The following is a 12,834-nucleotide window of genomic DNA, read 5'->3' on the forward strand; positions in this document are numbered from 1 at the left end:
CGCCTGGTAAACCTTCAGCATCACCCCCCCAATGTGAAACACACGGAAGGCACATTCAGCAAATAAAGACAGAACCAAGTTTAATCGAAGGTGCCACCACCCCAGTAAACCCCTTTTACTGATTTATTTTGTTGTATTAATTTTATTGAATGTGTCTGTGGATCACTTACAAGTCCCCCCCTTTTTTTGGAGATGGAGTCTCGCTCTGTCACCCAGGTTGGAGTGCAGTGGAGCAATCTCGGCTCACTGCAGCCTCCACCACCCGGGTTCAAGCGATTCTCCTGCCTCAGCCTCCCGAGTAGCTGGGATTACAGGCACACACCACCACACCTGGCTAATTTTTGTATTTTTAATAGAGATGGGGTTTCATCATGTTGGCCAGGCTGGTCTCAAACTCCTGACCTCAGGTGATCTACTGGCCTTGGCCTCCCAAATGCTGGGATTTCAAGCATGAGCCGTCATGCTCAGCTGTATCTAGAAGGTTTTGAAACTATCTTTGAACGAAAGCAGAGAGGCTGCCTAGTAGGGGGTTATGGAGACCGGCTTCAGAATTGAGGCAAGCAGTCATGTCAGCTTTCTGAGCCTCGATTCCCTCTGGAAATAGGATGTGGATGCCCACGGAGCAGGGTTCTTGCAGGGTTTGCCGAGTTCAGCTCTGAGCAGGGTGGCGGCCAAGATGATTGCTCACTGATTGGTAGCTGTTGTCATAAATTTCATCTGGGGTTCTCACCATCCAAATCAGGACATACGCGGATGCTTACAGGCTTAAGGAGGATCCCTAGGTCTGTGGCAGTGGGGAGGTGGCCTTGCAAACTAACCATCTAAGCAAGGCCGGCAAGTTGTCTGTCAACCCCAGACCATAGCTTCCCAGCGTTTGGTGGGTTTGTAGCCATTTGTAGGACAATAGAGGAGCTACAGAGAATCTTGGAGCAGCATTACAAGGGTGGTACAAGTGTCTTCTGAGTGCCTGCTACGTGCTAAGTGATGGAATTTACAGCACCTTCAAATATGGCCCCTTGGCATCCTGAAAAAGTACAGAACTAGGATGGTCTGTTTCACATCCCCGGCCCTTCTCCCCTCAAGCAGGTTATGAGACTCTCGTTCCAGAGGTGCCGCCCCAAATGTACAAGTAAAGAACATCCTGAAAATCTGAACAGACCTTGCGAACTTTCCCCCAGTTTATCACCGTAAAAATCACATGATACATCCAATTCTCTTTCTCCACAACTATCCTATTCTCTTCTTCATCAAACCTAGCATAAAAATAATGTGTTTGGCCCGGCGCCGTGGCTTGTGCCTGTAATCTCAGCACTTTGGGAAGCCAAGGTGGGCAGATCATCTGAGGCTGGGAGTTCGAGACCAGCCTGGCCAACATGGTGAAACCCCCGTCTCTACTAAAAATGCAAAATTAGCCGGGCATGGTGGCGTGTGCCTGTAATCCCAGCTGCTTGGGAGGCTGAGGAAGGAGAATTGCCACTGCACTCCAGCCTGGGCAACGAGAGCAAAACTGTCTCAAATATATATATATATAAAATTTTGACCATTTCTTTGGGCCTTCATTTCCTTACAGAGGCTCATGTGCATGCAAAACCTAAAAACATTTGAATACTTTTCTCTTGCAAATCAGCGTTTTGTGATAGGGTCCTCAGCCATGAGTCTAGGATAGGTAAAAGGAAAGACATTTTCCTCCCCACAGGCACAGTGTCGCGGGCCCTCATTTAATCAGACCCCTTTACACACACAATGCAGAAACCAAGATCCCAACAAAAAGAACCTCACTCAGCCACACCACGTGCAGAGCTGGCGCCTACTCCAAACCACATGAGCTGTTTTAGGGGGCTCTGCTAGAAAAGGAGGGGCTCTCTCCTAGAGCCGGAAGATGGGATGGGTTTGCCAACACTCTGGGTTGCATGAAATAGCTGCTAATTAAAATTCCCAGCCCTAAGCAGGGCACAGTGGCTCACGCCTGTAAACTGAGCACTTTGGGAGGCTGAGGTGGATCACCTGGGATCAGGAGTTCGAGACCAGCTTGGCCAACATGGTGAGACCCCCGTCTCCACCAAAAATATAAAATTAGCTGGGTCTGGTGGTGCATGCCTGTAATCCCAGCTACTCAAGAGGCAAGGCTTGAACCTGGGAGGTGGAGGTTGCAGTGAGCTGAGATTGCACCATTACACACCAGCCTGGGTGACAAGAGCGAAACTCCGTCTCAAACCAAACAAATGAGCAAAAACTCCCAGCTCTAAGGCAGGGCTAGAAAGCAGTTTGTGCTGGTAATGCTCCCTCTGAAACTGGCCATTACCATAGCGAGTGGACTCTTGCTTGAGCCATTAACAAATAAACTAGTCATGGGTTGCTCTTAAAATGTTATTACAATACCGAGCTCTTTAATGAGCTATGTTCTCTGCAGACTGCTGAGAAGAGCCAGGAGAGGCCTTGGCACAGCCACTCCTGGAAACCCTCGGCCCCCCACCCCGTGCGCCTCTCCTGGCCCCTCCTGAGAGCACCAGTGTTTCTAGAAAGACTCCTCTGATCCCCAGGTTGGCCCTAGAACAACGCAGGTGCTGTCGTGAGCCCCAGACTTTTCCATAATCAGCAGGAGTGGGACCTGTCCTTCAGGAAGATTCTGGACTCTCAGGCCGCACACACCTCTGTCTGACACTATTGGCAAATCACTTAATCTCTCTGAGCCCTGGTTTCCCATGAAGTAAACCAAATCGAGATGACAGGAGGAGAGGTGGACCTCAGGGCGTTCTCAGAGAAGTAAAGGTAAAAACTCAGGGTGCGTGCTCAGCCCAGCCCTCAGCTCAGAGGCTTAGGTCAGTGCTGGTTGTGATCGTTGTGACAACCAGCCACGCTGGAGCCACACCCTCGATGAAGTCTATAAAGCACTGTGTGAACACAGAGCGATTCTGATTTTACTGTCAGCAGTCTGGACCTACTGTGGAGGAGCCCAATCTGAGCTCTCCGAAAGTTCGAGTTTCAGAATATTTTAAAGGAAGTGCCGTTTTCGTATCTTTTCTTTTGAGACGGAGTCTCTCTATGTCGCCCAAGCTGGAGTGCAGTGGCACAATCTCGGCTCACTGCAACTTCCACCTCTGGGGTTCAAGCTATTCTCCGGCCTTAGCCTCCCAAGTAGCTGGGATAACAGGCTCCCATCACCAAGCCTGGCTAATTTTTGCATTTTTAGTAGAGATGGGGTTTTGCCATATTGGCCAGGCTGGTCTTGAACCAGCTGATCCACCCGCCTTGGCCTCCCGAAGTGTTGGGATTAGAGGCGTGAGCCACTGCGCCCAGCCTTGAGTATTTTAAAATGTGTATGACAACACAAACAAACGGGTAAAGATGGTTTTCCTTCCTTCCTTCACTGACCTGACGGCACCCCATTGCTAGGGACTCCCATCATCAGCAATCGGCAGTGTCTGGACGTCCTTGGGACTTCGGCTCAAACCTCCCTGGGCTGGCTCTGCCTCCCCAAGCCTCGACTTCCACGCCTGGGAAGGAGGGATTACAATGCCTGCCTTGCGGCTTTGGTGACATAGATGACAGGGTGCATGTCCTGCTCGGGAGGCGTTTGGAAAGCTGCCTCTTGGTTAATTTGTAATAAAATGTTACAAAGTGTAGTATAATGTGCTCTTCACGGCACCCTTTCGGAAGTGAGTTCCTCTTCAACTTTGCCTTATTGGTCTTTTCTCTGTAGATTGTACGGGACGTACCTCTGTGTGAGCCAGGCCGGTTTAGACTAGAATCTGATTTTGTGTGTGTGTGAAGTTGTGCAGAGGTTTAGGGGGAAAGGTCCCCAGGTAGGAATCAGGACACCTGGGTTCTCATCCCAGCTCAGAGGCACATGGGGCCTACTGACTGGGGGCCCGCACCCATCTCCTCTACCCTATGAGCTTACGTGGGTCTGAACCAGACCATCACTACGATCCTTTCAGCTCTGGCTTCTCTGATGCTGGTCAGAAGATGCAACCTGATTCCCTCCCTCCACCAACCACAAACATACACAGTGTCATCACGATGCTTGCCCCTGGCCGGCCCTTCTCTCTTCTCCACCCCACCAGCTGGCCAGCGGGAATGAGGGCTGCGTTTACCTTCTGCTTCTTCTCCAGTTTGATGGCTTTCTGGGCGGCCTTTTGTTCCTGTACCCACAGCTGCAGGTACCGGTGCTGCAGCAGATCAAAGAAGGGTGTCGAAGGCCTGGAGGGAAGAAGTCCAGAGAGAGCTTGAGGCTCTGAGACCAGAGGCACCCTCTCCCCACCCCATCCCACTCCGGAGCCTCCTAAACGTCAGGGGCTGCAGGGCCCATCAACCCCAAGACTGTGAAAGCCTCTCTCCCAGGCCGCAAAAGCTACAAAACAGGTGCCTCATAGAGCCTGCAAGTGTTGGGCCTGCGGTGGGGATAAGACTCCCTCCTTGCCAAACGTTAGAGGCCTGGTCCTCTGAGCTCTCTTTCTCACCAGGCCTCATCCCTGGGTCCTAACCTTGGCCTGCTGAAACCAGTGTTAGCCAAGAGTCTCGCTACGTTGATGCCCCAACCTTCACATCTGATTACCCCGACAGCTGATCAAGTTCCTCATCCGCACCCTTCATAGCCGATGACCTTGGCCTGCCTTTAGCAAGGATCTTCCTGTCTTGACGTCTCCTCTTGCTGATTTTCCATCACTGCCCCTGCCCCTCCCTTGGCTCCTCAGCTAAACACCCCCACTTCTGTGGTATCTGGAACTGAACTCGGTTCTAAACTGTAGCCCCTTCCTTTTTGCAATAGCATTGAGTAAAATGCCTTTACCACCTTTAATCAGTGTCTGGCTCTGGTTCTCATTGACAACGATTTCCAGCCAGGGAGCGCTTACCCGAGGCATCTTGTATGCTCCACCCCTTCCCAACATGAAAATGGACACTAGTATTATTCCCATTGTACAGATGAGAAGGGTAAGATCCCAGAGCAGTGCAGGCAACACTGCGAGGCAGCCACAAGCCTCTGCAGCAGCGGGGTTTCATGTCCATGAAGCAAATGGCCAACTGCTCCCAGGTGGGGCCTGATCTCTAAACAGGTTGAGAGACTGATTATACAAATGGGCATTGGCCAAACCACATGTTAAAACAGAACTATGGGCTGGGCATGGTGGCTCATGCCTATAATCCCAGCACTTTAGGAGGCTGAAGCAGGTGGATCACCTGAGGTCAGGAGTTTGAGACCAGCCTGGCCAACATGGTGAAACCCTGTCTCTACTAAAAATACAAAAATTAGCCGGGCATGGTGGTGTGTGCCTGTAGTCCCAGCTAACTTGGGAGGCTGAGACAGGAGAATTGCTTGAACCCGGGAGGTGAAGGTTGCAGTGAGCCAAGATCACATCACTGCACTCCAGCATGGGAAACTCTGTCAAAAAAAAAGACCTATGAGCCACAATCGGCAGCAGCGAGGTCAGGAAACCAGCCCGTTGTGTACAGTAACCAGCCCAGGAAAACACCTGCTGTGCGGTCTCTACCAACAGTCTGGAAAGCCAAGCAAAACCTTGAAACAGCCAACCCAGAATGTCCGGGACTTGGCTGACAACTGCCAGCTCCACTCATTTTTGTACCTGCTTGCAGCTCAGGACAAAGCAGAGAAAACTAAATAAGCACCCCTAACCGATCCCATAGGGTGCCCCCATATATACATACATATATATATATATAATAGATATCTAGAATTTATGATGTATATCATACATAGGATGCATGTACATACATTTCTATTTTCAAGAGGAAGAAAACGAAAAGATAAACCAAACTTATTAATTAAGAAACAACCTAGAATGAGAGAGAAAACAGGGAGGAAGGAACAGAAAGGAAAGCTAGAACTTGTCGAATGGACTTTGTGTTATAGTTTTGACTTTGGAAACATAAAAAAATGGTTTGTTTTTCTAATTACAAAAGAATTAAAGAGAAAGGGTTAGCATCTACCCCCAATAACAACAGGAGAAAGCAAATGAACCTAATTGTTTGTCAAGTTGTGACATAACTACAGATGATTCTTTCAAGTGACTATTTATTAATTTGTTTATTGAGGTGGAGTCTTGCTCTGTTGCCCAGGCTGGAGTGCAGTGATGCAATCTCGGTTCACTACAACCTCACTTCCCAGGTTCAAGTGATTCTCCCAACTCAGCCTCTGGGATCACAGGCACCAGCCACCACAACAAGCTAATTTTTTTTTTGTATTTTTAGCAGAGACAGGGTTTTGCTGTATTGGCCAGGCTGGTCTCAAACTCCTGACCTTGAGTGATCTGCCCACCTTGGCCTCCCATAGTGCTGGGATTACAGGTGTGAGCCACCGTGCCCAGCTTCAAGTGACTTTAAAAGAGATTTGGGTAGAATATTCCTAGTTTAATATATCCTGAAGGTAAGAACCATGAGGAAATCTGAAGCGGTGTCCTTATTGCTAATAATAATGTCGATATTGTTATTTTGAAACTGTTATGTATACATTCCAGGATAAAGTAAATTAGTAATTATATAAATGCCAGTAAGAGAAAAAAAATACATATAAAAAAAGCAAAGAAGTAGAAAAAAACTTCTGTAATTTTACATTTGAATTGTAAATGGTACTACGAACTCACTAGTTTTCCTCTTTATAAAAAGTAACATGTTTCCTATCCCTATCTCTGTCCACTGTAAAAGTCTAGAAATGATCATAACTCAGTAGCAATGAGCACCCCTAGTACCCAGACCGTGGTCTCTAAGTGCCATTCTCCACTCCATAGAACCAGGGCTCGCTGGAAAAATGGCTGATCTCTGCGCCCAGGAGGTCCCCATGCCAGAAGCAAGAAGGCTGTCCGAGGCTACTGGGGGATATGGTAATGAACCACAGGGACCAGCCCAAATTGGCCAAAGACAGGACGATTTGAGCATTGGACAGAATAATGATGGCTGTGAGCTGAAATCCATCATATACCATTTTCTATATGACATATGGATACATCTATATATATGCATAATTCTGGTGGGGAAAAAAGGAAAATCTCTTTGTGCAGTTTGGAGGTTGCGAGGCCACAAAATCATTATTCTGAAAATAAATAACAGAGCATTTCCTTGCCTTTCCTGTACAAACTGCATCTCAGGGTAATCAATAAGCAATAAGGGAAAGTTCTTTATAGAAAAACCAGAGCTCATAAATGCAGGAGGCATGACAGAATTCGTGGGGAAATCACCGTTTTGCAACTCCTAAGGAAATAATGGATCTAGAGGACACTCATCTGTGACTGCTAAAACGATTCGGTGGAGGCTGATGGGGAGCTTCACAACAGATGGGTCACGCTGCAGCAGCTGAACCCAATGACCAGTCCTTTAAATGATCATCGTTTTATTATTGCGGTAAATATACACAACATAAATTTTATCCTGATTATCATTCTTGACATCACAGACAGTGACAAATAGACACTGTGCCGGAAGTGATATGCTAGGAGGTATGCTGGACTGCTTACCAAATATGTTTGTGGGGGGGCGGAAAAAGTGAACTGGAAGGTAATCAAGCTTCTAGACCAGCATTGTCAAATTTACTTATTTTTCTTTCTTTTTGAGATGGAGTCTCGCCCTGTCGCCCAGGCTGGAGTGTAGTGGTGCGATCCTGGGTCATTGCAACCTCTACCTCCCCGGTTCAAGTGACTCTCCTACCTCAGCCTCCCGAATAGCTGGGACTACAGGCAGCCGCCACCATGCCTAATTTTTTCAATTTTAGAAGAGACGGGGTTTTGTCATTTGGCCAGGCTGGTCTCCAACTGCTGACCTCAGGTTATCCACCCACCTCAGCCTCCCGAAGTGCTGGGATTATAAGCATGAGCCACTGCACCTGGCCTCAAATTACTTTCAATAGAAAAAAAGAAAAACTGCAGTTACTTTTGTACCAACCTAATATAACCCCAAACCAAGGAATGCCTGGAGCCACCAGCAGGTGGAAGAGGCCGGAAGGGTTCTCGCCTCGAGCCCAGGGAGGGAGTGGGGCCTGCTGACTCCTGTTTCACGCTTCTGGCCTCAGAATTGTGAGATAATCATTTCCTATTGTTTCAAGTCACCAAGTTCATGGTGATTTGTGACAGCAGCCACAGGACACTGGTACACAGGGGTTCCTCAGCCTACATGCTGGGAAACATCCATGGGAACCCCATTCCCGACGAGTGGTATCCAGAACAGGGCCAGTGACTGGAACACGAAGGACCCTGTGAGCAGCGTTTCTCAAACTATGCGCATGGGTCACCGTGGGATCTTGTTCAGGGCACCTCCAGTTCAGTCACATGGGTGGCCAGAGATGCTGCATCCAGGCCTCATGCTTCAAGGCTTAAGGACTTGGGGACGATCTCCCTCCGAACTCAGCCTGCCAAAGTCCCAGGAAGGTGCAGGTGATTATTTCTGTGCAGCTATGTAGACGTGCATCTGAGGAGAGGAGACACAGCCGCTCTCCGATGTTCGCAGCCTCCCAAGTGGCTGGGACCTCGGGCGTGCACTGCCATCCCTGTCGGGTTTTTTGTTTATTTTTTGTAGAGATACAGGTCGCACTATGTTACCCAGGCTGGTCTCAGATTCCTGAGTTTCAGCGATCCTCCAGCCTTGGCCTCCCAAAGTGTTGGGATTACAGGCATGAGCCACCATGCCTGCTTTAAGTGATTTTCAAAGATGCAAATGCCCCAGGAAGGGTTCAGAGCCTCAGCACCTCCCCCGTGACTTAATTTCACAGAAAAAAGAAGGCGGCAATGGAGGTACTGAGAGGGGAAGCGGCTCCCCGGGTCACACAGCTCAGGACCGGAGAGGCAGACCTCGAGCCTCTCACTCTGCGTTTTATGTGGCCTGCATGGTGGTCTTAAACTTTGCAATCATTGTCAACACTTAAAAATCAATAATTTTTCCATTCAAAAGACAACTTCCTGGAGTGTCTTGACATTGTGTAAGTTCTGCCAACGCTAGACTGCACTCTTGGCTGTAGCAATTGGCTGGCGCTGAGTAAAATTCCCCTTCCGCCCCAGGCCTCACCCTGCCCTATTGCCCTACCAGGCTGGCTCCACTCTCTGCTGGGCTCCTCCACGTGTTTCACCCTGTAGTCCAGAGACAGCTGTAAAGCTAAACCGGACCCTAAATATCCACTCCCTGGCCCCTGACTGTGCCCCTGGACCAGTCTGTCTCCCCTCTACACAGCTGTCTTCAGGCCGGGGCCGAGCTGGGATTCTGTCTGAGCCGAGGTTCAGCAGCTTCGAGCTGCCACCCCTGCTCAGAGGTTCTTCACACAGCAGCCTTCTTTGTTTTCCACTTCCTTTACCCCCGCGGTGACTTTTATTACTTAATTATTACACGCCCCATGCTTCTGAGCAGCCTAATTTATTGCTGTGTTTTCTAATGACACTAGATTCGTAATCTGAAAATATCTACCCCAAGAGGCCGATCACAACAAAAAAGCTCTCTTCTCAGCAGCCCCCGACACATCCATCGCCACCACAAAGGCACCCGCGGCCACCGCTGACATCCTCGGGTCTTGCTCCGGCCAGCAGCTCTTATTACCGGGAAAGGGGCTCGGGGCGTGAGAGTAACGACAAACCCCGGGAGTCCCAACGGCCCCAGCCTGGGTTCTCTGAAGGAGACCAGCAGGCTGTACCCGCTTCTGCTCCGGCTCATTACGTTGGATACAAAGGTGGAGAAGCTGGTCTGATACGGGAAGAACCTAGTACATAAGGATCATATCACTCCTTGCTTAAAATGCCATGTCTTAGCCTAAACCCAGACTTGCTGCCCGGGCCTCAGGGGCCTTCCAGCGGCTCCTGCCTCCGTCCCAGCTCCTGCTACATGCAACACCTCCGGTGAACTCTAGGCTTTTATCCTGAGCCAAAAAGGTCAACCTCAAAAGATCACACACTGCGTGATTCTATACAGATAACATTCTCAAAAATCTCCAGGCATTAGGAAACAGAGGGAAGCAGCTTCACTAAAAGGAGCGTGAGGAAGATCTTTGGACGATAGAATGCTTTTGTATCTTGATTGTGTCACGCAAATCTACACATGTGAACGAGTTGCAAGAACTAAATACACCACACGCACACACGCACACGTGCAAATGAGGGCATACACTGGCAATCTGAATGGAATCTGTGTATAGTACCAATGTCCATTTTTTGGTTTTCATTTTGCAATCTAGTTACGGGAAATTCTCTCATTGTGGGGAACTGGGTGAAGAGGATTTGGGCTTTTTCTGTACAATTTAAAAAACTTTCTGTGAATCTGTAATTATTTCAAAGTAAAATATTTTTAAAAATGCAATCAAGCATGCTAGAGGAAAGACTGAAATAGCTTTATATTTTGTAGAAAAATATTTTAAAATTACTATCATATGGGGCCGAGCATGGTGGCTCATGTCTGTAATCCCAGCACTTCAGAAGGCCAAGGCAGGTGGCTCACCTGAGGTCAGGAGTTTGAGACAAGCCTGGCCAACATGGCGAAACCCCCTCTCTACTAAAAATACAAAAATTAGCCAGGTGTGGTGGTGTGCACTTGTAGTCCCAGATAAGTAGGAGGCTGAACACAAAAATCGCTTGAACCTGGGAGGCAGAGGTTGCAGGGACCCAAGATCGTGCTACTGCACTCCATGCTGGGCAACAGAGAGAGACTCTGTCTCACAAAAATTAGCCAGGTGTGGTAGTGTATGTCTGTAGTCCCAGATACTTGGGAGGCTGAGGCAGGAGAATCACTGAACCCAGGAAGTGGAGGTTGCAGTGAGCCGAGATTGAGCCATTGTACTCCAACCTGGGCACTGCAGCAAGACTCTTTCTCAAAAAAAAAAAAAAAAAAAAAAAAAAAAAAAAAAAAATTATCATATGAAGAGGTGATCAAAGAGTATAGGGGCAAAAAATAAAGGATAAAAATCAATATGAGGTGTGTCAATTAATTTCTTTTGAGACAGGGTCTTGCTCTGTTGCCCACGCTGGGTGCAGTGGCTCAATCCTGGCCCACTGCAACCTCCGCCTCCCACATTCAAATGATTCTCATGCCTCAGCCTCCCAAGTAGCTGATATTACAGGCATGCACCACCATCCCTGGCTAATTTTTGTATTTTTAGTAGAGATGGGGTTTCACCATATTGGCCAGGCTGGTCTCACACTCCCGGCCTCAATGATCTGCCCATCTTGGCCTCCCAAAGTGCTGGAATTACAGACATGAGCCACCATGCCTGGCTTTAATTTTTTTTTAAGTATATTATTTTCCTGGATTTTTTGGTTTCTGATACTGGTCAGCTAATTTAAATTTGCAGTTTGTTCTGATTTCTTTTCTCATCCTAATTAATTATTCAAATTTGTGCCTGAATTTGTAGGCATGATTCTGAATTTTTTTTTTTTCTAAAAGAGGGCCCCCAAGCTTGAATAAGCTGTGGGCTTATTATCCCACAAAACCTGGAGCTGTCCTGAATGCAGGTAAGATTTTGGTTTTTAATTAGCCTGTGAGAATATCATGGACAACTTTGTGCCAATAAATGTGAAAACTAAATAAAGTGTATATATTCTCAGGAAATATAAAAGATCAAAGTTGACTGAAGTACTTATACAATACTTTAGTAAAGCCTTGGGAACCAGCCTGGGTACTTTTATTTATTTGTTTGTTTGTTTAATTATTTTTGAGATGGAGTCTCGCTCTGTTGCTTAGGTTGGAGTGCAGTGGCATGATCTCTGCTCACTGCAGCCTCCATCTTCTGGGTTCAAGTGATTCTCCTACCTCAGCCTCCCAAGGAGCTGGGATTACAGGCTCACACCACCATGCCCAGAAAATTTTTGCTTTTTTTTTTTTTTTTTTTTTTTTTTTAAGTAGAGACAGGGTTTCGCCATGTTGGCCAGGCTGGTCTCAAACTCCTAACCTTAAGTGATCCACACACCTTGGCCTCCCAAAGTGCTGGGATTGCAGGCATGAACCACAGCACCTGACCCTGGGTACTCTTACACACAAGCTCTCCCAATTGTGCTATAGAAACTATTCCAGAACTTTCCAGAACTTTTTCTAAAACAACTTCCCAAATCATTTTATGATCACAAACCAAGACAAGGAGAACATACGCACTGCTACTCAGTCTCACTTATAAACACAAATCAAAGAATACCAAGCAAAGTAGGTGGGGCGCAGTGGCTCCTGCCTGTAATCCCAGCACTTTGGGAGGCCAAAGTGGGTGGGTCTCCTGCACTCAGAAGTTTGAGACCAGGCTGGCCAACATGGCAAGACCTTGTCTCTAAAATAAAAATTAGAAAATTTAAAAAAGAATGCTATGTAAAATAGCACCAAATCAAATAGGCTAATGCATTAACAGCAAAGGCCCCTTGTAATAAGCTGCGTCTACCCTGGAACCCGGGAGAGGGGTGGCAGGGCAGAAACCAGATACACCGATGCAGCTCACTCCCTCCTCTTCTCTCTAAGCAGCCAGCCAGGGGAGGAACAAAATTTATCTCCCAATGCAGTTGAGAGTATTCATGATACCGGAGCCTGGGCATGTTAATTAGAGCATGGAGATTGCCTTTTGCAATTAGAAGCCACCAGAAAAGCTGAAGAAGCCTGAGATTTCACCTAAGGGACCAGGAAAGAAGTCGACCCTTAGAGCAGGTTCGAACAGGCCCCTCGATCAAGGACCCGAGTGTTCTTGGACCCCCCCCTTTGCCTCCCAGCTGTTCACGGAGCTGATCACAATTGTAAAAACGATGGCCTTCATGATGAAATATCACGCAGCTGCCAAAAAGAATGAAGTGGCTGTGTGTGTAATGAGCCAGAGAGATCTCGGAGACATGTCGTGTGTAAAACAAGAAGTCAGGGGAGGAGACGGATAGCAGAGGTACCACT

General features: G+C 47.8%; 1 protein-coding gene across 2 annotated transcripts in view; it reads right to left on the reverse strand.

The window, feature by feature from the left end:
* The window catches only part of CFAP77 (cilia and flagella associated protein 77), a 163,117-nt gene that overhangs the window by 33,083 nt on the left and 117,200 nt on the right, over positions 1 to 12,834 (reverse strand). For both annotated transcript variants that reach the window (XM_003935915.4, XM_074394580.1), the window contains exon 4: positions 4,095 to 4,200. In XM_003935915.4, coding sequence (XP_003935964.1) covers positions 4,095 to 4,200 — 106 coding nt within the window. The remainder of the gene's footprint in view (positions 1 to 4,094; positions 4,201 to 12,834) is intronic.

This window comes from Saimiri boliviensis, chromosome 2 (assembly GCF_048565385.1).
Source record: "Saimiri boliviensis isolate mSaiBol1 chromosome 2, mSaiBol1.pri, whole genome shotgun sequence".
NCBI lineage: Eukaryota > Metazoa > Chordata > Mammalia > Primates > Cebidae > Saimiri > Saimiri boliviensis.